This window comes from Gordionus sp. m RMFG-2023, chromosome 4 (assembly GCF_954871325.1).
Source record: "Gordionus sp. m RMFG-2023 chromosome 4, tfGorSpeb1-WG-v2, whole genome shotgun sequence".
Taxonomy (NCBI): Eukaryota; Metazoa; Nematomorpha; class Gordioida; order Chordodea; family Parachordodidae; genus Gordionus; species Gordionus sp. m RMFG-2023.
In genome coordinates this window covers 1620865-1648854 of record NC_088778.1, presented here as the reverse complement: position 1 = coordinate 1648854, position 27990 = coordinate 1620865, and the positions used below count along the sequence as shown (strand labels likewise).

Here is a 27990-nt window from a genome sequence, read left to right as displayed (position 1 = left end):
ATACTATTTATTTTGGTAAATCATTATTGTGCATATTATATTATCAGTTTGAAATGCCCGTCTCTTGAAATATTATATCTTTTTGAAGGTACATCAATCTCCTAAAATTTCTTACCTCGTGGCGTTTTTTTATTCTTTACTCTTCGTCATTCTCTTCTTGAGCGAATTTGAAATCGTACTCGAGAACCCGTAATTTTTCCTGGGAAATGCAGCCGTAGCATGTCTCCTAAGAATTTATTAAATTTAAAAATTATGTAAAAGGTAAAAGTTTACCGAACCGGTTTAGATCACTCTAATAATTTAGAAAACAATATCAAAAAAAGTGTTCTGGAGTCTTGGGAACGAGCTTAGAAACCGAATATATATCTAGTAACTTTGTCGATCAAGTCGGGTAGTTGGGATTTTGGCAGATATAATAGCTAAAGTTCAATTGGTTTCTAAACTCGATATCAGACAACTTTTTTTTGAAAATTTTTCAGCGTAGTGGTCTGAGGAGGTCCTGGGTTGATCTTCACTAGAACCCAATATTTAATTTTTGAATCAATATTTTTAAATTCATTTTTTTTTCCTTGTTTAAAATTAAAAATGTAACCTTTAAATCCTTCCAACATTCTGAGCAATAAACGAAGGGGCAGCCTTTTCGAGACGGGCACTTTACGAAATCCTCTTTGGTTCCACGTTCTAGATCATCGCACAGCAAGCAGCTCCTTTTCCCCGATTTGAGGTATTTTAACCAGAACAGGCATCTGGGGAATTGATTTCTTAATGCCACTAACATTCCAGATTTTTGCTTTAAACAAAAATAATTTATGGTTGATTTTGTTAACAACTTTATAAAAATAATTGCTATTAGACCACTATCTCTAAATCTAATTTTATTGAATGCAACGGTCCAATTACTATATGATTGGCGATTTATTAATTAAGGATGTCTATACATATGAATATACTATTGCGCCATTTTTGGTTTGCACAAGTCAACTAATTGATATTAATTATTATACGAATACATATTAATGTCATTTAACCGGATGTGCAAACCATAAAATGCTGCTACAGCTGACTCATATGTATTGAAACTTTTAAATGCATTTAATGAATCGCCTATCTAATAGTATAATGTACAATCCGATGACATATAATAACCTAGACCGACGATGCATTCATATAATGCTTTTGAAAGCGTCGTTGAATGCAAATCAGCTGTGGACCCGCCATTTTGGTAACCCATATAGTAATTATTAAATTGATATCTTGCTTCCTTATAATCTGAATGATCAGGCAATTCTTTTAATAAAGTTTGCGTCAGACATAGGAATAAATTGGCCTCTAGTTTTTAAATAATGATATGGTTAATCAAAATGGCGTCCCCAGCTGTTTTCATTGATGTGCACCATTAATGGATGCATCGTCAGTCTAGGTATTATTATATGTTATTGGTACAATCCCATCTTAAGACGTTAATTCTTATCAAATAAAATAGTAATAGTAAAAAAGTTAATTGGATGTTTTATTATGAACCTGTAGTTTTTTGATCTTGGCATTAAGCAAAACCTTTTCTTTCATGAATTCGAATTTCGTTTTCTTTTTGGATATCAGATCGTTATACAGGAATATGGTTCGTTTTTTTTCGCGCTATATAAAATAAATTTTTTATAAATTTTATATTTTTTATAAAAATATAATTTCTTATTATGATCCTAATCATCCGACATTTTGAGTAGATAATGGAATGGGGAGGCTTAATTTCCTTTAATCTACTTTTTGAATAAAAAATGACAAAGAAAATTCAAGAACGATACAAGATTTAAAAATAGTGCAGTATTTGTATATTTTGTGTTACTCTTACTAGTATAATAGTTAAATTTATACAGCTTCTTTTTTTTTAAAAAAAAAGTAACACTGTTACAAAAAATAATGTTACAATAGTTATGAAATCGTTTTTCTAAAAATCGATATCTATTATTAGCAATAAATCACAAACAACATATAAATTCCCTGTAATCGGCTATTTTGAAAATAAATATATCCATAAGTAGACTGCTATAAAATATTAACTTTTTAATGGTTTGATATTTAATTTAAAATTTTTATTTTACCGATTATCATTGGAACAACAGTTTCCAATAACTCAACGACTTTCTTTTTATTAAAATAAATCACTTTATTAATCACAGCATATAAATAATTTTTTTTAAAAAAATCATAAAAATCTAATATTTTTTCTAAATTCGGGTAAAAAAGGTATATAAGAAATTAAATTGATACCAATTATGGTTAAAAAAATTCATAAACGATATTTTAACATTGAAAATAAATAATTTATTTTTTTACGATTTAAATTTATAATAACAAAATTAAAAGAATTTCTAATCTTTCTTTCTTTCTTTCTTTCTTTCTTTCTTTCTTTCTTTCTTTCTTTCTTTCTTTCTTTCTTTCTTTCTTTCTTTCTTTCTTTCTTTCTATCTTTCTTTATTCCTTCCTTCCTTCCTTCCTTCCTTCCTTCCTTCCTTCCTTCCTTCCTTCCTTCCTTCCTTCCTTCCTTCCTTCCTTCCTTCCTTCCTTCCTTCCTTCCTTCCTTCCTTCCTTCCTTCCTTCCTTCCTTCCTTCCTTCCTTCCTTCCTTCCTTCCTTCCTTCCTTCCTTCCTTCCTCTTTTTCTTTCTTTCTAATTGGCATCTCAAAAGGCGCACATCAAAAAAATTAACTAAATTTTTGAATAAATGTAGTTTAGTCAAAATTATTTTATTCCTGAAAAATCAAGATAATCTAGCATATTTTTTTTTGTATAACACTGTAGGATATATAAGAATGTTGTAAAGGGCTAAACTATAAACATAAATACTAGAAGCAATAGGCGGCGTATAGGTTTAGCGGTTTTTGTAGCGCTTATAAATTATGAAGAAGGGCTTAGCGGTTCCTATAGCACTTACAATTATGAAGAAGGGCTTAGCGGTTCTTATAGCGCTTACAAATTACGAAGAGGGTTTTAGCGGTCCCTATAGCGCTTACAAATTATGAAGTAGGGTTTAACTTTTGTGTTTATCTTAAGAGTTTTAGTTTGTTTTAAGTCACATATTTTTTTAAAAAATGTCAAAAACAACTTTTTTATTCATTTTTTAAAAACGCTAAAAAAAATTGTTTACCAATTTTCACGTTATCATTTAAAACGCAAAATGAAAACGCTTCAATTCGTACAAACCATTATTAGCTCAAGGGTTCAATAAGGTCCAACCTAGCAAGAGTGCTGTCAAACGACTCGATTTAAACCAATGCTAAATTAAGAATTAAGTCAAAAAAATTATTACGGGAGCCTCGAGATTTCTTAACAGATGTCCAAACTTTTCTGACATCCATGAACAAAATATTCTAGGGCTTGCATAAAAGTTTTTGGGCTAAAATATTAGGGCGTTTCTCAAAATCGAGCTATGTAACAAAACTATCTATCATTGAAACTTTCTAAAAAGAAAGAACGAAAGAAAGAAAGAAAGAAAGAAAGAAAGAAAGAAAGAAAGAAAGAAAGAAAGAAAGAAAGAAAGAAAGAAAGAAAGAAAGAAAGAAAGAAAGAAAGAAATGTAAAAGTTTTTATTTTTTTAGAGTTTCTTTCATGTATAGACCCAAATATATATTATTTTTTTTTAAAAAAAAACTTTTTCCAATAGATTTAAAATTTCAATTATAGCAATTAGCGCCAACTAACGGACAAAATTTTGTTAAATTTTTAAATAAACTTTTGTTGGACATACGAATTAAGTAAAGATATATTTCTTACTCTTGAACATTAAATGAAAGGGTTAAGGCTTTTATCGCCTAACGACATTCTGCGTTGTCGGTATCGTGACCATAATGGTAACCATTTTATGTTTGAGTTTCAGTATTTAATATATCTAATTTCTGTAATTAATGTTTATAACGTTATATTTATGTATTTATTTTTTTTAATAGCCTCTCTTGATTAATTAGGGAGAATCAATATCAATTGTCAATTGAAGTATAAAGAAATCTTTGCTAATTTTTATCGCCATGAAACAACATATTATAACATATCTAAATTGATTGGTAAATTTTTTCTGGGTCATCCAGGGTTGAATCTTTCTTAGATATTCTTGCGATAAATAAGCATGTCCTTGTTAGATTAAATGGGTTTGCAACATTTTGGTACGTCCTATATGTTTTATAGAATAAAATTTTATTGATCTGCATCTAGGATATATGCTTTTTGCACTCTCCAAATCCCGAATGTTGTCGGTAGATAGACGATAAAAGGTTGTTTCAAGTTTATCTGAACGGGCTAAGTTTTTAAAAATATTATGCAGAAAGGGAGGTCGTTTTAAACAGTTTTATTTTGTAAAATAATATGCTCGCGGAATATAATCGATAATATGCCTGATAAAATAACGCAGCTGTTATACATTATCGAGTCAATAAGTCATTCGCTATAGTAGCAAAGTATAGATCTAAAAAAAGGTAAAACTTTTTTAAGGATTAAATGGAAGGGGGGGGGGGTGCTGAACTGGGAATTTTTTATCACATTTCTTATAAACGTATATGAATATTTTCATTTTCTTTTAGAATAATATTTTTCAACCAATTAGAGCCATCTATTTTTTTCCAATTATTGATAAAAAATGTATATTTTGTAAGAGTCGATAGCGTCGCCAAAGTTTTGACATCATGTCTATATTTATCAAAGGTGTCTGTCTAAATAAAAAGCTTTAAAAAAATTTAGAAAAACAAAACTCTTTTTTTGCTTAAAAACACAGGTAAAGCAATATAGGTAAACCGGTTGTTAAAGATTCAAATCGGCTCCAATTTTTTTTTCTTTCTTGATATCACTTTAGAGATTTATTTTACCTACAATATGATATATTATAATTATTTTGACTATAAATAGTTTTTGAGATATAAGCATTTTAAAAATTTTAGATTCCCAAAGTGGTTCTTTTTTGTACTTATGAGCCCTTATGAAAACCAGGACTGAGCTAAAATAAATGGCTTTCTCTTGTGCCTTTTTTGATCTATTTGACATGGAATGGCCCGTTAGTTGATTTTATTTATAAAATTTCAAGGATTATAAAATAATTTTTATACTATTATCATCAAGATTCTGTATTTGATCGGTTAAATACGATTCGTTCAATACGGTATTTGACCACTAAAATACTATTCGGTCAATAACCGATATTTGACCGGTTAAATTCAAATAAATTTGTTTTTTTTCAATCAATAACTTAATGTTTCGCTCTCAGTGTCAGTGGTTCGGAGTCTTGTTCTGATTGATATTCAATGATATCATTTTTTTTAAATATTATTTTTAAAATCAATTTTACTGTTGTTCGAAAGATTTTCAATCGATTTCTGTTTTAGTGAGAATATTAAACCCGAATCAACCAATTCCTTTACTGAAGAAGAACAAGTGTAACCAGGAATTGTCAGTAAAGTGCTCATATTTCTTTGATGGGCATATTACGCTAAAACCGATTCCACTAACTTTAAATCAGAATGTGATCGTCGAATTTATAGGAGATCATCAATATATCCCGAAAATTAAAAATAAATTGTAAATTTTTTTATAAGTGATAATTTTAAGTAAAATCTCAAAATCGATTTTTTGAATTTCTAAATGCCTTTTTATCTCTTCAATAAATAATCTTTAAAAAAAAATGGGTGCCCAAGATATCTTTGTAGTCTAGTGTATATTTTAATCTAATTTTTCTTTAAAGAAAATATTTTTTTTTCTAAGAAACTGGCGGCATGGCTGCCGTTATTTTTGTCAGCGCACAGGTCTTGTCATTAGTTGCCACCTTAGGTTTTCCTAACAGGTCAGACGCATTAAAACCCCACACTAATAAATTATGTAAACATTCTGAGTATAACAATATATTATTGATTCAGTTTAGTGTTGTTAAACGGCGTTTTGACCGATTTTTAAAAACGGCTAACTCTAACCCAATATTTTAGCCAGAAAAATATCGCCTGAACCTCGAGATTACGCTAATAGATGTCTAAAACCTTTGTTTCCTTCTACAGACAAAATTTTCAGGCTTGCGTAACATTATTCTAGAAGCCGTTTAACAACACTAGATTCAGTAAATCAAGATTTGGAATTTCTAGGCATGTCGTTGCCGGAATGCGCCATTCCATCTTGATGATTAATCGAGATTTTCTTTTTCTCCCATGTTTTATTTTTTTTAAGGATTTACAGCCAAGTGTGTTACTTTTTTCAACTTTTAAAATATTCAAAAATCTGTTGCCCGGAAATGGATCTCAGCATGCTGAGAATACCTATCTTTATGAATATTTAGGGACAATTTTACCGGGTTAAACTTTTGAGTCATATATAATTTTATGCGAAAAGATCCATGGAAAAATACTAATATAAATATAATATTAAGTCATATCAAAGGTTCAAGATAAAATTAACGGAATTATAGAAGGGTAGGTATTCCAAACATTGATGGAATATATTTCCGGAAAAATCAGATTTTTAAGTCTTTTTAGAAAAAAAAATAATTAAGGAAAGAAAGAAAGAAAGAAAGAAAGAAAGAAAGAAAGAAAGAAAGAAAGAAAGAAAGAAAGAAAGAAAGAAAGAAAGAAAGAAAGAAAGAAAGAAAGAAAGAAAGAAAGAAAGAAAGAAAGAAAGAAAGAAAGAAAGAAAGAAAGAAAGAAAGAAAGAAAGAAAGAAAGAAAGAAAGAAAGAAAGAAAGAAAGAAAGAAAGAAAGAAAGAAAGAAAGAAAGAAAGAAAGAAAGAAAGAAAGAAAGAAAGAAAGAAAGAAAGAAAGACAAGATTATTGATGCCAATACGATAAATTTTTGATACTTTTAATTAAATTTATGATTTCATATCGAAAATATTTTTTACTTATGAGAGTAATAGATTTAATTATTTAAAGATTTTTATATTTATTATAAGATAATTTATGGTCAACCAATCTTAATTTCTTTTAAAACAAAAATTGTTCAAAAATTTTTTTTTTAAAGTGATTACCAGGTTAAAATTTCAAAGAAAATTTTATCATCTTTAACTTTAATTTTTTAAAGTTTCCACATGTATAAAATCTAAATATAATGTCCCTTCTAGCACAAAATTTCAATATAATATTTTTAATAATTCATTTAAAATTTTGCTTTTTTGTGGTTATATTGATTAAAAATTCTTGATATCTCAAAAAGTTCATAGAAATTTTAACCAATAATATAGATATAAATGATATTTGAATTTCCATACTTATGGCAGTTAGCGCCAACTAACGGACCAAATTTTGTCAAATTTTGAATAAACTTTCGGTGACATATAAATTAAGTAAAAAAAATTATTCCCACTTTTCTTGAACATTAAATGTAGTAGGTTGAGAGACTTTCATCGCCTAAACGACATTCTGCTGGCTATCGTAACCATAATGGCATCAATTTTTTTTGATTTTTGTAAATAAGATATCTATTTTATGTAATTACTGTTTAAGTATGTAATATTTTTCCTAATGCTTTTTTGGGTTAATTGATTGTTTATGCAATTTTCAAGGATTATTATATAAAAAATATATATATATAATAATTTTTTTATATTTATTATCATCAGGGTTGTCTTTTTTACCGGTCAAATACGATTGGTCAATAACCGGTATTTGAACTTTGACCTGTCAAATACTATTCGGTCAATAACCGGTATTTGACCGGTTTCCAATAAATGATTTTTTATTAAGATATTACTAACTTTATTTTATATATGTGTTGTATATAATAACAGTTAAATAAATATATACTTCTTTCTTTTTTTAATTTCATTTTCAATCAAAACTTTTCGCTCTCCGTGGCGCATGCTCAGATTGATATTCAATATTGTCATTTTTTACTGTTGTTGAGATCTTCAATCGACTTCCGTTTTAGTAAGAATATTAAACCAGAATCGATCAATTTCTTTACTGAAGAAGAAAGTAGAACCAGGAATTGTCACTATAATGCGGTTCCTCTTAATGGGCATGTCGCGCAAAGCCGATTTTAACTTGAGGCCGGAATCTGATTAGCACATATGGAAGTTACTTTCTTTTCACATAATTTGCTATTAAACATGTGCCGCATTTTACTTCGAAAATTTATGGTAAATCACTTGAAATATTTTGATCATCGCCACCTTGTAAAATGCCTAATTCTTGTATAATATCGTTGCCCTAATTAAATTCACTACTAATAAGATACTCCCCTTGATATTGGGGACCCAATAAATAAGCAGCATTGTGATCACATGTATATGTATCGCTCTTTTTTAAAAACATATTTTTTAATTTTTTTTTTCTTCAGATTTTTTTCTGAGTATTTTACCATATCTGACCAGATCAACTACTCCTTCAGTCAATTCTCCAGTCAATTGACTGAATTTGACCGGTCAATTAACCGACTTGCCAATTTTAATTATTATTATATATCCAGTTTAAAAGAAATTTAGTCTTATTAATCTCAAGCCTTAAACGTCTTAAATTAGTTTTATTATTCACAATTTCATGTCGGCATACTTTTGACCGATCCGAAAACGCCACCGTTCATGAAATTCACACCGATTCGCCGCCGATTTCCATATAGACGTTTTTAACTTTAAAATCATTTTGAGAGCGGGAAATGTATCTGAGAATGTTTAGAAAAATCTAAATCTATCTTAAGAATTTTAGGTAGATTCTACCGGTTAAACTTTTGAATCATTTATAATTTTATACGCAAAATTCATGGAAAATATAACTAATATTAAGTTATCAAAGGTTCATGACAAAATTATCGGGAATTTATAGGGTAGGTATTTCCAAACAAGATGGAATACATTTCAGGAAAAATCAGATTAGAACCCCGCTAAAAAAAATTATCTAAAGGCTGAAAAAATAGACACATTTCCGGGAAAAGACGCGAAGGCTCGACAAAATCAAAAATATATGAAAAGGGAAATAGTAAAATACATAAATTCGGGTCGGGCTTATGCAGGTAGGGTTAACTCGGGTCGAACTTATTCCGGTCGGGTTTTCGGGAAATATATGCACTTTTTTTTCTTCAATATGATGATTTTTTAACGAGTTTTTTTAAAAAAATTATTTATCTAAGGTTTTTTTTTAAAAAAAATTAAATTTCTCATCTTTCAATAATTTATATATTGTTTTAATCGGGGTGGGTCTGACCGGGGTTGAAGGGTCACGTTTTTGATCCATTTATTTTATTTTTAAACTTTGTTTAATCTTCTAATTCGATAATTAATTATTTTTTTCTCATTTACATTTAGCGCCAACTAACGGACCGAATTTTATTAAATTTTGAATAAACTTTCAAGAATGTTACTACTCTTAGTGAATGTTAGATAAAGTGTTATGAATTTCATCCCCCCACCCATATTCCTAATGGTGGATAAGATCAGATGAATCCCATTAACCAATTATATAAATATTTAAGAGTAGCGATAACAATAAAAGGTACAAATAATGTTATACACATTTCCATAAATTTAAAAGTGATTATTGGATTTTTTGAATGCCATATTTTAAATATAGAAATGTAAAATTTTTCTTTTAATTTTTTCCATATTTTAATGATATATATGATATATTTGTGAATAAGACCAGAGATCTCCAGGCCCGGCACTGATTTTAATTTTAAAAAAATATCCGATGATTTTTTTATTAAGACGTTATTAATTTTATTATATTCATATATTATAATAATTAAATGAATCTATAAATATTTTTTTTTAAATTTCATTTTCAATCAATAACTTAATGTTTCGCTTTCAGTGGTTCAGAGTCTTGTTCTGATTCATATTCAAAGTATAATCAATTTCTTTAATATTTTTTTTTAAAATCAATTTTACTGTTGTCGAGAGATCTTCAATCGATTTCTGTTTTAGTAAGAATATTAAACCCGAATCGACCAATTTCTTTATTGAAGAAGGAAAAGTGAGACCAAGAATTGTCAGTAAAATGGTATTCCTCTCAATAGGCATAGGTATGCAAACCCGGAATCTTATTTTTTCTTATCGAAGATTACTCCTTTTTCACTTAATTTAATATTAAACATTCCGCCATTTACCTCCGAAATTTATGATAACACTTGAAGTATTTTGATCATCACCCACCTTGTAAAATGATTCCTAATTCTTGCATTTTCATCAATACTTAATTAAATTCACTTACTTGTAGGATGCATGTGGACCCAATAAATACAACTTTTTTTAAAAAAAAAATTATTTTCACAGGTTTTTAATTAGTTTTGCATCTTTGTAATAATTTAGTTATTATTTTTAAAAAATATTTAAGGGGCAGGCCGGGCCGGGCTTAATAAGTTTAAAGCCAGATGCGTAACCTTTTTTTTTAGCATGCTAAAAAAAATGGGCAAGAAAAAATAAGGCTAGAGAACATTGACGGGGTAAATATTTATGGGGTAAATACGGACTTAAATTTTAACGGTTATTAAACTTCTTTTTTTTTTGTTCATGATATTTATAAATAATATATTTGTGATTCATTTAAAAACTTCATCGACTAATAACAATATCACGAGATAACTATTGGAATTAGTCATTAAGGTCGCATTCAAAGTGGGATCCGATCCGGTACTATTTAACAGCTGATTGATTTTTAAAATCTGTTCGTGAGATCAATTTTAATTCTATAACACAATAACCTAAGCAATATTGGTTTTAATGAGGAAAAATCGATTCTCATAAACCGATTTTAAAAATCGATCAGCTGTTAAATCCTTTTGGACCGTATCCTTGTACGCGGACCTGAAACATTATTCCTATTTTTATCATTATAAATTATTAAAACAAATTTCTAGCCCCAAAATTTACAATTTTTTTTAAATTATGTAACTTTAAAAAAAAAATTTGAGCATCAAGAAATTGATAAAAAAAAAATCTTTGTCACCTAAAAAAAAGGAATTATCAAAAAGTAAATAAATTTTGTTTTGCTTAGCTAAAATTTATTAGACTACTGAGAATTCTAGATGATCTATGAAATTCTTCTGTATATTTTGATCCGTCATACCTAGTGCTGCTAATAACTAATTTATGGACTAAACTACAAAAAAAATGAATAAATATTTAAGATCGAAACTACCGCAAAGGAGGTTCGTAATTTTACCCGTTCTTATAAACGCTTACAAATTGAGCCGACGCGTTTAACGGTTATGTTGCCTCTTAAAACACAAAGCTTCGTTATCTAAAGTAACAACTTGTCATTGTTATTATTCAAAAATATTTCGAAATAAAATGTAAAAACGTAAAACGCTTCAATTTATAAGGAACTATTATTCTTCAACAAGTCCAACCTAGCTACAAAACTTCATTTTTTACTGCCAGCAGCGAGTTTGCCGCCATAATTTTAGTTCAGTATAAAAAAAAAATCTTACAAAGATTTGATGCAAATATCTCTGACAGAGGCGTATCCAGGATTTTGCTAATAGGGGGGAGGGGTGGCAGGAAGCATTATTAGATGATTGGAGTTAAATTTCCAAGAAATTTATAATCTTTCAAAATGTTAATTTTCATATATTTTTTTTCTTCTCATTTTATATTTTCTAAAAAGCACTTTTTGTCTTTAGCGCCAACTAACGGACCAAATTTTATTAAATTTTAAATAAACCTTCAAAAACATGTTTGAATAAACAAATATCACCACTCTTTATTAGATAAGAAGGTTAGGACTTTCATCGCCCCTAAACGAGTTTCAGCATAGTGGATAAGATACAATGAATCCCATTTAAACTATACAAATAAGAGTAACGATATAATACAGATACAAATAATGTTACATACATTTCCATAGATTTAAAAGTAATTAAATGTAATTGCGTTTAATTGCATATAAATTTTATTCAGTTTAAATATAAAAAATGTAAAATTTTTACATTAATTTTTTTGATAATTTAAATAATTTATATATCATATTTGTAAATAATAAACCTGGCCTGCAGTGCCCGAATTTATTTAAATATATCCGGGCCGGGCCTGAAAATATAAAAGCTCGGGCTGTGCCCGGGTAAATGGTACCTCTGCAGGTCTCTGAAATAGACATCTTCAAATTATGGTGGAAAGAGGATGTTTTTTTACATTAGATAAATAAATATGTTTTCATTGATAATTTCTTTCTTTCTTTCTTTCTTTTTCTTTCTTTCTTTCTTTCTTTCTTTCTTTCTTTCTTTCTTTCTTTCTTTCTTTCTTTCTTTCTTTCTTTCTTTCTTTCTTTCTTTCTTTCTTTCTTTCTTTCTTTCTTTCTTTCTTTCTTTCTTTCTTTCTTTCTTTCTTTCTTTCTTTCTTTCTTTCTTTTTTTCTTTCTTTCTTTCTATAAACATTAAAACTCATATTTCAATATCTATTGATATATTTGATAATTCTTATAAAAAAAAACTATTTAAAAAAGAGAAGATAACAACAGGATTTAGAATATAAATTATATGAATTTTAAATGAATACTCAAAAATTTATTAAATTTTTAATGAATTATTATAACCTATCTATCTATTTTATAAAGTATTGAAAGATTAGTTTAGCCCTACAGAAAGAAAGAAAAGAAAGAAAGAAAGAAAGAAAAGAAAGAAAGAAAAGAAAGAAAGAAAGAAAGAAAGAAAGAAAAGAAAGAAAGAAAAGAAAGAAAGAAAAGAAAGAAAAGAAAGAAAGAAAAGAGGGACAAATTTTTTATTTGAATTAGAGCGAACGTTTTTTTAAATTATATTTTAAGGTTCCGATGTTGATCAGGATCATTGAGTCTGATGATCTTTTCGATGTAGAATTAATTCTAACACATTTATAACCCGCCCGGCATCCGCCCAATGTTGAAAATATTTTAGAAAACTCGACCACGCCCGTTCCGAAGTGTGGGTGGGTCGAACTAAAACTCCGCCCATCGCGGACCTCTGATTACTCCTCTGAAAAAAAAAATATTAAGTTCGGGCTTAGGTCGAGAAAAATTTCGAGACGGACAAAATCAAAAATCAAAAATGGTTTCCATATTTACATAAATTCGGGTCGAATAATTTTAATTTCGGGTCGAGCTATTCGGGACCGATAAATCAAAATCCATATCGGGATCGGGTTTACTCGGACATTTTTTTTGGAAATATATATTTTAGGTCGGTCGGGCTTAAGAAATTAAGTCCAGTGAAAATCATCACATAAATGGCAAAAAATATCTTTGAAAAAAAAATCCCCATAAGCTGGGTGAATTATTTTTATTTAATTTTTTTTTTTGAATGTCAGCTATGGCCCAAAAGATTAAAGATCCGGAGTGAGCATGCGCACCTAACTATTATGATCCTGATATTTTTATTTGGAGCAAATCTCTTGGGAGCGCGAAATCCATTTATCACCCCCCTAGAAAAATCTTATATCGAAAAAAAAAATTAAATTTGTTTCCTTTCTCTAAAAATTATAAAAAATTTGATTGCTTCATTCGAATTAACGATTCTGAGAAAGTATATCAAACCACGGATATTGGAAACCCCGTCAAATGCCAAAAAATGTCACGTGATTAATTATGTAAAATAAAAATGACGGCATAATATTGTGATGATCGCAAGTTTGCTATCCACAATCAGGTGTTTGTTTGTAAGTAGATCTTTCAAAAAAAATTCTTCAAAAATTTTTCTAATTTTTTAATTTGTAAAAATTTGTGATTTTTGTAAAAGATTATTTTCAAAACTAATTTGTAAATCACGAGGTGTAAAGTTTCAAAGAAATTTAAAATTTTTTTTAAACCTTCCTCAAGACCTCAAAATATATTTTAAAATAGTTCATTTTACAATCATTATTTTATATTATTTTATTATTTTTTTTCCCCGCATAAATTTTAATGACTTTTCTATAGAAACGTTTTTGACATTTGGCGCCATCTAGCGGACCAAATTACATTAATATTAATGATTGGATAAGTTTTTAAAAAAAAATTTGACCATCTTTGTATATTAAAATTTGATGTGTTCGCCTAACGACATTCTGAGTGGCGGATAAGATGCATCGAATCCCATTAATAAATGACGTAGACATTAAGGAACAGTATATATATTGATGAGTGTAAATTGATATCCAACCCAGTATCTTAAAGAAATGGGCAAATTAAGTTTAAATCAGGGCAAAAAGCATAAATCAAATTTGTCGACTGCGCCAATTTTTTGAATAATAAATTTTTACTTTTAAACTAATCATTTTAATCAAATAAAACATGTGATATAGTAATGTTGGTGACATTTTTTCTTCTTAAACGATAAATTCCTAATAAAAGTAACTAGTTTCTGTAACTAGTTACATTTTTGATTAAAAAGTTATATTTTAAAAATTATAACTAGTAACTGGCTTAATTATTTACTAGTAAGTTTAAAAATTGTAACTAGTAACTGTAACTAGTTTTTTTTTTGAAATGCAACTGCCAAAAGTTTTTACTATTCGAAGAATGCACGTGATCCATAATACCTAATAGAATTTTTAATCAATATTATAATCAAAAAAAAACTGGCAACCAATATGTTATATAAATTTTAAGGACCCTTTTATGATTAAGTTTGGGACAATATTTTAATATAATTTTTGAAAAAAATATTTTATTGAGAGATTGGTCATTCGAGATTAAACTGCTGAATAAATAATTCCATCAATCATGGTTGTCAGCAATCACTCATGGTCCGACTATTTCGGTCATAAGTTTATATTTTTATAAATACGAACTAACTTAAATAACGGAAGAGCATTCAGGATATGAATGGCCTCAAATTTAGAGTCATTATTTTATTTATCGCCAATGGTTCCACGTCAATTCGGGGCTGCGTCAAAAGCGAATTGACGCCGCGCAGAATTTTCCGCGCCGAATTGACGTGATACCATATCGCCAATGATATATTTTTTAAAAAATAAAATCTATTTAATATGATATAATAATTTTTAAAATAACCATCCGTTAAAATTATTTTTCCATTAATTACACATTATTTTTAGCATTAAATTAAATACAATCTTTATATATTTTTTAAATCATTTATAAAAATAAATTAAAAACATGGCCTCAAATTTAGAGTCATTATTTTATTTATCGCCAATGGTTCCACGTCAATTCGGGGCTGCGTCAAAAGCGAATTGACGCCGCGCAGAATTTTCCGCGCCGAATTGACGTGATACCATATCGCCAATGATATATTTTTTAAAAAATAAAATCTATTTAATATGATATAATAATTTTTAAAATAACCATCCGTTAAAATTATTTTTCCATTAATTACACATTATTTTTAGCATTAAATTAAATACAATCTTTATATATTTTTTAAATCATTTATAAAAATAAATTAAAAACATGGCCTCAAATTTAGAGTCATTATTTTATTTATCGCCAATGGTTCCACGTCAATTCGGGGCTGCGTCAAAAGCGAATTGACGCCGCGCAGAATTTTCCGCGCCGAATTGACGTGATACCATATCGCCAATGATATATTTTTTAAAAAATAAAATCTATTTAATATGATAAAATAATTTTTAAAATAACCATCCGTTAAAATTATTTTTCCATTAATTACACATTATTTTTAGCATTAAATTAAATACAATCTTTATATATTTTTTAAATCATTTATAAAAATAAATTAAAAACAAACGCTTATAGCAAAAAATCATTTTCAAAAAAAATTCTGAGCTGTAAATATTTAGTAAAATCGATATCTCATAAAGCAATCATCAAAATGAAAACTAAATTTTGCATATAGGTCGCTTAACTCCATATCAGCCACATAGTGAATTTTCTGACCTATTTCACCGCGTAAATTATTTTGGCGCGAAAATTTAAATTGTGTCTTTATAAGTAACATTTCTTTTATATAAAAATCTTTTTTTTAAAAAAAAATAGAAATTCTTATATTTATTTAAAGTGCAAGTATTTAATGTCAGCTGTTCTCTATATTTCATAATGGACATTTTTCGAAATTTTTTAATTACATGTATTTTAAAAACTCTGATATCATTTTTCAAAAAAAAATATGAACCAGATAACTAAAATATTCCTATATTCTATTCCTTTTTTATATTTTAAAAAAGGTTTACCTTGGGATTAATATTCTCATGTAGATGGAAAGAAAGAAATAAAGAAAGAAAGAAGAAAGAAAGAAAGAAAGAAAGAAAGAAAGAAAGAAAGAAAGAAAGAAAGAAAGAAAGAAAGAAAGAAAGAAAGAAAGAAAGAAAGAAAGTAAGAAAGAAAGAAAGAAAGAAAGAAAGAAAGAAAGAAAGTAAGAAAGAAAGAAAGAAAGAAAGAAAGAAAGAAAGAAAGAAAGAAAGAAAGAAAGAAAGAAAGAAAGAAAGAAAGAAAGAAAGAAAGAAAGAAAGAAAGAAAGAAAGAAAGAAAGAAAGAAAGAAAGAAAGAAAGAAAGAAAGAAAGAAAGAAAGAAAGAAAGAAAGAAAGAAAGAAAGAAAGAAAGAAAGAAAGAAAGAAAGAAAGAAAGAAAGAAAGAAAGAAAGTATTACCACCATAAGAGACTATTGGAAAAATGTAATTGGCAATGATCTTATAAAAAAGACGATGACTATCACTAAATTTGATAGAATCGATCCATTCTTCATTTAAATGACAATTCTATAGCAAAAGGTCAACCAGAGGCCATAATAGGCTTATTCAATTGTGAAACACTTTCAAGATAGATTTCGTACAATTCTTAAAAGAGGAATGCCTACCAATCGATGAGCTAATTTGCTCAAATAAAACTCGTATACATTTAAAACAATATATATATACCAATGAAGCCTCACAAATGGGGCTTTAAATTCTTCGTTTTCATGCGGTGTATCAGAATATGCCTATGATTTTGAACTATATTCTGAGCAGGAAAATAGACGAATAATCGTGAAAGGTGCAAAAATCCCCTATGCAAAGGCGTTTTACACATGTAAAATGATCGAAATGCTAATATGCACACTATGTTTCCATGCAAATAAAAAACTGTTTTATTTTATTTCATTACCAGTATATAAAATGAAATAAATTGTTCGTTAAATACAATTTGTGACTTATATGCATATCATACATTATTATTTGTCAAAATAAAAATAGAAAAATAATTTTTTGAATCAATTATTGATTAATATGTCAAAGGGAATACCTGAGAATTTTTTCCAACTTATTGCAAACTTCATGTGGTAAAGGGTTAACTATTGAAAAATTCTAAATTGTCATAACTTATAGGATTTTGCGCAGTAGCGTTATTATATAAAACTCTGCCATTCGTATGAGCGCCATACTAATGTTCTCAAAAGGTCAACCAATAAAAAACAATATATATTATTTTCAAATCAAAATTAGCAGCCAATAGGTGGCTTCGTAATTTCACCGTTCTTATAATCTCCTTACAAATTGATAGAGACGCGTATGACGCTGCGTTAAAGTCAGCGTTTTTATATAAGCCAAAAAAAATACGCTTTACCAATTTGCCCAATCAAATAATTAATAATTGTGCAATCAGCTGCCAGCAATTAGTGCAAGTTTTTTCATCACAATTCGGTGTTGTGAGCAGTGGTGTTGTTAAAAGACCCGATTAGGATCGATTTTAAAAACCGGCCCGATTATGATTATAACCATTGTAACATCACGTGAGCCTAAAGATTCACAGCTGGCAGAAATGGTCCGCCATCTATTTGCCAAATTTCGTTGCTTACATCATTGTTTTAGCTAAAATCTTAACCGGGAAGAAAATCAAAATTTTATTTTATTATTTTTAAAATTTGTTATTTTAATCTTCATAAAAAAAATACAAATTTTATTTTTTTTAAAAAAAATTTTTATTTAAAAAAAAAAACGTTTTTAATAAAATACAATTATAATCGATATCCAAATAAAATAAATTAAATATAAAAAAACTGAATATTTATACAAGAAACATAAAATAAAAAGAACTAAAATAAAAATGTGTGCATATCACTCTAGAGAGGAGCGAATGTTTAGGAAATTGGATCGGTAGATTTCGAGTAAAATTTGCTGACGAAGCTAGAATTCTTCATTGGGGCCGCCTGTAATCTGTCTCCTTTCTTTGTCTCCGGGTTTCGATAAAACTTAGGTCCCCAATTCCGAACATGCCTAAGGGTTGGCAACTAGTGTTATGAAGATTCTGTTTGTTAGACCCGCGTATTTATTTTTTCCTAAGGACTTTTGCCTTTTTGATGGCAAAAGAATGGAAAGTCAGTCTTAGCTGCGAAATCGATACAGATGTAGAGGTCAGTGGGACCATCCGTCCAGGGTACACGTGATATACCATCAGGGCAAAAATCCTTTGAAAGCCCATTGGTTCAAGGGTGGACGGGATATTATTTTTTTGAGGGGCGGCTAGGAGAGTGCCGTTAATTATGGCGCGGTTGTCACCCATGTGAAAACTTTCAGTGCAAGGTGGGGGCGGGCATTCCATTCGAAGGACTGGCCATGTTTGACATAAATGGAGGGTACAACTGCCTTATAGCCAAGGTCAAGAGCTATAGATATATTTGTTCATCTTTCATGAGGAGGACGAGATTGGAACTAGGGATGGCTTACAACTATTCAGAGCCAGAGTTTGCATTTAATATTATATTATTTGGGTTTTCCTCGAAGTACCTGCTGTTCAAAATGAGGTATTTAACGAAACAGGCTATCAAAGGTGCATTCTAGTTTTTTTTTTGAATGCTGGAGGTTGAAGGCAGGAGGTGGTCAAGTAGTTGTTATCCCATAATGTAAGGGCTTGAGATAGGTAAGGATCTATAGAATTGGATACATTATTGATGCTAACTAGAGCAGCTAGAAGGGATATTGGCTGAAAGAGAAAGTTGTAACGGGGATCGGAAACCGATGCCACCTGACTTGCCTTGGAGTGTGGTCCTCAGCCAGGATGAGTACGAAAATTTAATGTTCAATATATTTTCAAAGAGACTCTTGATTTGAATTTCAGGAGAACCTAGCAAATCTCTGCATTTGCCGCTCTCTTTAAGACCTCAGGGCATAGTAAAAGATTTTGGGAATATTGAATTGGTTCATAATTTGAGAATATTATTAAAACAAGATTATGGTATTTTTAGATAAAATTTGATCTAAAATTCTCTATTCTTTTTTTAAAAAACAAAATACACATTTTTGAATTAAATATTTAAGATTTTTTTTTTCAAATTCTGGTTTATTAGTATTAGGTTAAATTTTCAAAGAATCTTAAAATCTTTAATTTTATTTTTAAACTTTCCTCGTGTATAGATCCTGTGTTAATTTCCAATAAATTAGTTTATTTTTTCCTCAAACAAATATTTGAATCACTTTTTAACATTTAGCGCCCACTAGCGGACCAAATTTTGTTAACATTTTTATAAACATTAATGAAGTAAAAATAATATTAATTATTCAAAGGCTATAGCTTTTATGGCCCTAACGACATTCCTAACTAAGATGCGTAGATTCTCATTAATGAATTCGTATAAACTTTGAAAATGGTATGCATTACAAATTTAAAGAAACGATATTACAAACTTCAAAAATAACAGCATACATACAAATGTAAATGAGAATTAAAATATCCGTCTAAAAAAAAGGTTGCACACGACACTAGAATATAAATTCTACTTTATGAATTTTTTTACTTATAATAAATCTCTTATATTTTATCAATAATTATTATAAAAGTATATCACGTGTTCGTTCAAAATGTATATTTCCTGGCTTTGGGGATTATAAACATGTCAGATCCTTTTTTTCTGTCTCAACTTCCAACATGAAAGCTGAAAACGCCAAAGGCAAAATATAATAATCCTTTGCCAGTGGATCATTTGGACCCTGAGCCCCTAAAATTATTAAAAAAACAATAGATCACGGGTGATCTTTAAAGAAGGTTTCTACCCTAACGCCACGATAAAGAATATGAATCGAAATTTGTCGGATCCAACTGTATATAACTAACTATACATGGATCATTAAGCCCCACCCACCAAAATTAAACCTAAATTATATTATTTTTAACTTTTTAATTTTCTCTTCTTTTAATTATATAGAAAAACTTTTATATATAATATATCATACAAAATTTAATTATTTATAAAAATATATATAATTTTGATGTGCTATTGTTCGACTATTACAATACAAAGCCCTAACGAAATTTCAAATAATTAGGCTTAAAAAATGAATAAATTTATAAAAAGATATTAACTATTTTATATCTCCGTAACGATTTTTTTTTTTACTTTATGTATCTATTATAATAATCGTAAATTATCACGATTAATCTAAGCTAAATTATATCAACAGGATACTTATAGTTAGTGTTGTTAAACGGTTAATTCAACATTAAAGCCAGGAATATTGCTTAAGCGACGAAATTTCGCCAATAGATGTTCGATCCCATGTGCCATCTTTGAAGAAAATCTTTAGGCTTTGCTAATATTTTTCTGTATAAAATTTAGCCGTTTGACGATACAACTTATAGTCATATTATACAAAATAATGCAAATTACATTTCAAGTATATCTCTTTTAAATCAAAACTTGAAATATTTTGAGAACTGATATGATTCCTTTTTAGAACACATTTTTGCATTTAGTAAGGAATAAAACTAGTTGATTGAATATATAATATTACTGTAAAATTTATAATTATTATATTTAGGCTATGGAAATGTTAATTTGTCTGAGTCCGAATTTTCAGAATCGGATGATGATGATGACGAAATAACAACATCCATGCTTACGATAACCTAATAATGATATTCAAATTAGTAAACTTTTATGATAGGACAGAAATAATGGCTGGTTATAAAAAAAAAAGATTCCAATGCATAATTGAAACAGCTGATTAGAAAATAAACCTTTTTTTTTATCAAAAAGAATAAAAATAAAAAAAGATTTTCTGAAACTGAATGAACGCGTTCGTCAACATTTTTTTAATGTAGTTATCGTTGATGAAGGCGAAACGCGGTTAGTTTGGACGCGTTCGTTTTAGATTATCAATAAACTCCAAGTATTTATTTTCATAAATAAATAAAATTACACTGTTTTTAAAAAATATTGGGTGATATTTTTAATAAAAATGGACATCTCCCTCCCCTGTCAGGGTCTCAAGGTCTACCATATTGATTATACCACATCCCGACTCAACACATTTCTTACATTTTTGATATTTCAAGAAATACACTACAAATAAAAAAAAAATTTACATAAAATCTCCCCACACAAATCATATAATATTTTTCAAAAAATATCTCATTTTTTTGAAATGTATCGTATTAAAAATATCGTGTAACTATATACCGGAAATAAAGAAATTTCAAGATCGATAAAACCCGATTCTCTATTTCTATTGGTTCCCCCTTTTTTCCTAAATTTGTCAGGTTATAACTGACAACCACAAAAATGGATGGTAGCCGGTAAACCAAAAATTAGACAATTTTGTGTAAATTTTCAAATCATAATTTAAATTTTGAAATTTTAAAAATTATGATATTAATGATAGAGAGAATTTTGAGGAAAAAATGAACCCTTATTGATAGTCATGTGTCATTTATATTTTATTTATAACCTTCAGCTTTTTTTAAAAAGAAAAAAGAATAGGGCCTCTAAAATTAATATATTTTCCTCTCCATTTTACAGAGCAAGAAGGGGGGGGGGGAGAGAAAAAACGATACAATTTATATTAAAGACGATACTTTTGGATAAAAGAATGAACAGATGATCCTTCTCGTTCTCAGGGCGTAAGCCTGCACATACAGCATGATCAAAGCAAAAACGTTCATCAGAATTATACGGATTATAAATCGCGTTTCTAATTTTCTGGCAGTCGGTAGACACTCTATTTTATATTTTTTCGAAATTATAATTACAAAATATATTATTTATCAAATAAATTAACGAAAGTAATTACCTAGATTACTCGTGTAGGAATCTAACGTATGATCCGACTTAATCCCTTTGAAGAGTTTTCGGAAAATATGTGCCAATATGCTGTTCCCGTAGACTTGGAACAATATCTTGTGAGCTCCTAGATTTAAAATTAGATATTCTAAGGAAGATGTACAGTTTTTTTTAATCACGTGGTGTGGATTTTTTAAAAAAAAAAACTAATATTCCCCAATCCAACTAACTATAAAGGATGCTATGCGCCTAAATAAACGAAATAAATGTTTTATATTGGTCGATTGGTTTACTTCTTTCTTTCTTTCTTTCTTTCTTTCTTTCTTTCTTTCTTTCTTTCTTTCTTTCTTTCTTTCTTTCTTTCTTTCTTTCTTTCTTTCTTTCTTTCTTTCTTTCTTTCTTTCTTTCTTTCTTTCTATCTTAATATAAGTAATCTGATTCTTTATCATTAGGCATTCAACTTCTATAGGAAGACCCCAAAATTATTCATCTTCAAAACTAGCGAAACCTTTTTGAGTGACGGTCATCGTGCTGTGTTCCTTGACTATGCTCAAAATCTCGTAAAATAACCTATCGAACAGGATGAGTATGACAGCTGTCACGATATCCAAAAATATTTTGATCGATGCCGAAAATACCCCTTTTTTCTCGCTTTGGGAAATATGGGGACTCCATGGGTAGACGAGATCCGCGTACTTTAGGGCCTTCCTAGATTTCCGGATATCTAAATTGGATTTGCCGGCTAAGTAACGTCTTTCATCTATCTTCTTGAAGTAACTCGTCACGTAGTTGTTGTCAAAGCGGAAATCGCTTAAATACCCGTTGGTATAATCGAAAGCACTTCGCGGATATTATTTTGATATAAAATGTTTGATCGAAATTAAATAGTTTATTCAAGCCGGTTTATTTGAAGAAGAAAAAAAATAAATGAAAAAAAACAAATGTTGTTTTTTTCTGTTTTTTTAAAAAATATTTTATTATTATGGAAAGGTATGTGATTTTGCCAATTTTGTCGCGAAATTTTTTAACATCACGTTCATCTTAAATTCCTAAAATATATTTGGAAATTTTTATTATCACTTTCATTTTTATTAAATTTAAGAAATTATTTTAGCTTGATCCAGCACTGGCAGGTTAATCTCAGATTTTCCAGGACCAATCATTTTTGTTTTTATAAAAAAAATTAAAAGAAATAAGTTGATTTAAATCAAAACCCTTTAATGATGATTAAAATCAGCAAGGCCATGATTCTCTGCAAAAGCGTGGCGATTATTTCGAACCACATTTGCCTGATCTTGAACTCGTATTCGATTTGAGCGGAAACGTCCTCCGCCGTCTTCAGATCTAAAGGCTCCTCCTCAGAAACTAACTTTAAAAAAAACAAAGAATCATTGAAATCGTTAAATTCTAAGAAAGAAATTTCTAGAATTGAATCAGACTCTGATCAATCACGTGTCATAATAATACTTTTCTAGAGATTTCATGTGATCGATTGATCCAGTAAAATGCGTTTTGAAGGGACGTGGAATACAAAACAGCTGGTGATAACGCCATCTTGGTTTCGAGTATTTGTAAATAAATTTTTACAAAATAAATGTGATTGATAATTTTTTTTTAAAAAAAAGAAACTGTCACAAATTATTTAGATAGAAAATCCAAAATTGCTTGTCAACAGCTGATTTGTAATCGATATATATTTAATTGAATGAATGGTTTCGGGCTTTAATCTCTTATTTTTTTTAATATCAATTATTTAAACAATTCGTAGTCATAGAAAGTAGAGAGAAGAGAGAGAAGAGAAGAGAAGAGAAGAGAAGAGAAGAGAAGAGAAGAGAAGAGAAGAGAAGAGAAGAGAGAAGAAGAGAAGAAGAAGAAGAGAGAGAGAGAAGAAGAAGAAGAGAAGAGAAGAGAGAGAAGAAGAAGAGAAGAAGAAGAGAAGAGAAGAGAAGAGAAGAGAAGAGAAGAGAAAAACATAACGCGTCCCTCGTTTAAATTTGAGGTTGTCTTTTTATTAATATCCGCCTATTCAAAATTTTAAAAAAGTTCTAAAACAAAAAAAAAAGGGATTTGTCTTTTAAAATTATAATTATCGTCTGCTTTCTTATTTCTTTGAATTTTCTGAATATTCCTTTTATTTTAAATAAGTTATAAAAATTATATTATCGTATGCCTTCTTATTTCTTTTAATTCTTCGAAAGAAAGAAAAAATGAAAGAAAGAAAAAAAAGAAAGAAAGAAAAGAATATTCCATTTTTAGGATTCTCAAAAGTAAGTTTATTTATATTACATTTTTATGCAATATTACAAAGCGAAGAATACAGAAAAGTATTGAATTAGCAAAACCTACTTGCGTAATTTTTTAGAATGGTTGCTAAACGCCAAAACGGTAATTTTACCAATTTGTGTACCAGGCCATTTAAAACGCGTTACTTTCACTCGCAACGCGGCGTTTGAAACACTTAATGCGGGCTAATACACCCTCCCCAATGGCTCCATTTTTAAAAAAACTGAAACATCCAATATTAGTGCCAATAAATATTGCACTAGACTGAAGATTTTGCTAAGAAAGGATATGAACATCTATTAACGAAATATCGAGGCTTTGTGCATTGATATTTTTTGGCTTAAAATATTGGAGTGAGCCGTATATTTTTCTAGTCAAGCCGTTAAACAACACTATCCTTCACACATGTAACGAGAAATCGATACATTTGCCTCAAAAAAGGTATCGTATTAGCAAACTAACTGTACTAGTTATAACTCCCAAAATAAAATATGGCTAACCTTATCACCCGTAAATACTAGGGTTATAGTGTAAAGGACAAACGAAGAGATAGGAGTAGGGGAAGCCATGGCCGCTAACAGCCAGTCTTCGATCCCTTGTCACGTGACTAATGATAGGATTTAAAAAAAATAAAAAGGGGATTTGAGATAGGGTTAACTTGATATTTCATGTCGACATCGAAATTTTTGTCGAAATCTTGGGCGGCTTTTTCGGCTTCGACAAACCCTTCCCCGAATCCGGGATTCACAGCGTCGTCGGAGGATTCGCAGCTCTCATTTTTGCTAGTGGTTGGCATCACTTCAGATGATAGAATTTCGCGAAATGATTAGACCAAAAAAAAACAATTAGATTAAAAAGGGCTTTCCTATTAAATTATCTATTATATCCCCCCCCCCACCCTTCTCGTTCGTGAAAGTTTTGGCGCCAATTATTAGAACTTTCAGCCACTAACAATATTTATGATTGATTTTTTATGATTAATTAAATAAATTTAAGAAAATTTCGCCATTTTTTATTTTGGTGGCATCTAAATCGGGAGCTTGTCAAATTTATTTTAAATTATAAAAAAAAAATTAATTTAATTACGTTTTAACAGATTGCAGATTTTACGGACGCGGAAGGCCAAACATATGACGGAAGTGACTCCTAAGATGCCGATTTTTTTGAAGCATTTTTTTTCCATGTCTTTGAACACCGTTTGGCACCTATCTGCCGCGAAATTGAATATATCTTTTGGGAGAATAAAATAATGGATATAAGACATTCAAATTTTTTTAAAAACGAATTTTCCAATTTCCGGTTCCAAATAATTGGAATAGTTTTAAAATGCTTCTCTTAATCTCAATTCTTCGCTGTTTCCGTGCCTTTACCTCGTAAAAACTTTTATGACACTATAATAAAAACATTTTTAGTTCGCTGAACTAAATTCTAGGGTTCTGGACCTGAATCCAGGTTCAGAAATTTTAAACTCTATTTAACGGAAAATAACGGTAAAAAAAGAGGTTCGAATCCACCCCAGGTCCATATTATTCCGAATTTGATGGGTTGCCCATGGTCTCTGTTTGGTCCGCGGTCTCAAAATGCCCGACCAAACAATTTTTGATATCTGAACACGAATTCGGGCCCAGAACACTGCCTAATTCCCCTATTTTTTCTTTGAGGCGAGTAAACAATTTAATTAGGAAAAAGTCGATTAGTCTTAAATAAATCATACCCTGACATCTAAAGGCTTGTTTTTTAGCATAGAAAGACTCTACGAAAGAACCCTTATGATCGACTTTCGTGGCGATTTTAGTCCTTTTTTCCGTGAATTTCTTTTCAATTATGGCCGCCCGACCCCAACCTTCTAATTTGCCGTCAACTTCGTTCGTGCGATTTCTAGATTCTTCTATCTCTTTGTTGTCTTCTACCTGACGTTTAAAAAAATTATATATGTAAGGTTTAAACAAGCCCATCTCCTCTTCAAAATCAATTTTGAAAAAAAAATAAAAACTTTCAAGAACCTTATAAATAACACGTCTTCCCCGAAAAATACAGCGGAGACCCGCAGGTCCGCCTAGGAAACCGGCCCAACTATCCGTAACGAAACGGACTGAGTTAGCAAAATGGTTTTAAAAAACCCGGAAAAATGTCGGTTCTAAAGTTAAATAAATTTACAAATTATGAAACTATTTCATTGCAGTGTCAAAATTTATCTAAAAACGAAGAAATTTTAATAAGATCTAGAGTGAGAATGGGGAAAATCTATGAGCGATAAATTGGATCTCTGTTAGGCTGATTCTATTGTTTTAAGTTAAAATTTGTTTAAAGATTTAGGTGGGGTGGTTTACCTAGAATGCAAGTTTTTATCCATAGCGAACTGAGTTAAACAGCAAATCTTTTGCAATTTATTAATTATGAATGATAAATATATTGGAAAATTATATTTTATATTTATTTTTAAACTCTTAACCCCCAAATAGAAATATTGTCATAACCCAAATTATTATTTTATCATAATTTCTAGTGTTGTTAGAAGGCTGCTAACTCAATGCTACATCCAGAAAAATATTATCCAACCCCTGAAGATTTTGCTAATAGAAGGAACAAAGGATCTATATATATATTATAAAAATCACGAGGCTTAGGAAATATTTTTTGGCAATTGAGTTAATCCTAATAGCTTCTTATAGCTAACATTTATGATATTCACATATATAATAAGTAAGAAAATCGTATTTAAAAAAAATCTATAATTAATTTTTATATTTTCATATTAATTTATTTTACTTCTTTGTTGAGAATGCTAAAGTTTTTTTTGATTTCTTTGGATATATCTTTGAGGTTAGGAGCTTGAACCTAGAACAAAAATTTAAATTTGAATTTTTACTAATTTGTCTAGGGAAGGCGCTGTTAATAAAAAGTAACGCTGTTGGACACCTTAGTTACATTAAAAGTAACGAAAAAGTATCGCTTTACGCTTGTAGAACCGCTCGAAAAGAGATTTATAAATATTTATTTACCATGATATCGGACAAGACGTTAGCGATGGGCTTGTACTTGAGTTCCATGATCTGCTTGGTCAAATTGTATCCCATAGACACAGTGCAAGTTAACGAACGGATTGATTCTCTGGCATTGTATACTATGTTCCCGATTGGGCCTTGTTTATTTTGAATAATAGCATACTCAGTATAAGTGGCTAAGTGTGGACAGCTGACCCTTAGCCCATCATTATTAACTAGTTTACAAGCAATTTATTATTCATTTTTAGGAAACACCACCCCCCCCCCCCATCTACAGTACTTAATTTTATCTAATTTATCTAATAAATTCATAATTCCTACAATGGTTCAATATAAAAATTATCTAAAGGGCGATCAATAGAGTTTATAGATAGAACATTTGAAGTTAGCCATATTTCTTAGAAAAAATAAAAAATTTTTTTGTTAAACCTGCGATTAACATGCCTATAATGACCGCGCTTATAACACTTCGACCTGCCTTAGTGAACAAGACGGGGACAAGTAAAATGGCCATGCATCTGACTTGCACGGAGAGGGCGTACCCGAATCCTAGGGATAGGCATATTATTCCGGACAATAGGTATTTACTGGAATCTTCTAATTTCAAGTTCTCCACCACCAGATAATGGAATCCTAATTTATTTCATTTTTTTACCATCCATTTAGTAATTGTAATTGTAATATCATATACCATAACAAACATAAATGAAAAGATGAGAATAAGTAAGATACCTATTCCTAAAGAAATTCCGAAAGGAAATCCTAACAGCTGTTTGATAACTTTGTACTCGTTGGGAAGACTCGTCAAGACCCTTTTGCAAAACGAGCATGGCGAACAAATACAGTTACCCAT

General features: G+C 29.4%; 1 protein-coding gene across 1 annotated transcript; it reads right to left on the bottom strand.

Annotated features, from left to right (window-relative positions):
- Positions 1-136: 136 nt before the first annotated feature.
- On the bottom strand, positions 137-27990 carry LOC135928154 (protein sneaky-like). The gene is made up of 15 exons (XM_065464520.1): positions 27870-27990; positions 27567-27770; positions 27135-27352; positions 26902-26970; positions 25847-26042; positions 25243-25362; positions 24791-24930; positions 23317-23403; positions 23064-23218; positions 22358-22689; positions 21860-21976; positions 21645-21787; positions 1522-1635; positions 593-790; positions 137-226 (listed from the first exon to the last, which is right to left on the bottom strand). Exons 1-15 carry the CDS (start codon positions 27988-27990, stop codon positions 137-139), a joined length of 2304 nt encoding a protein of 767 aa, XP_065320592.1.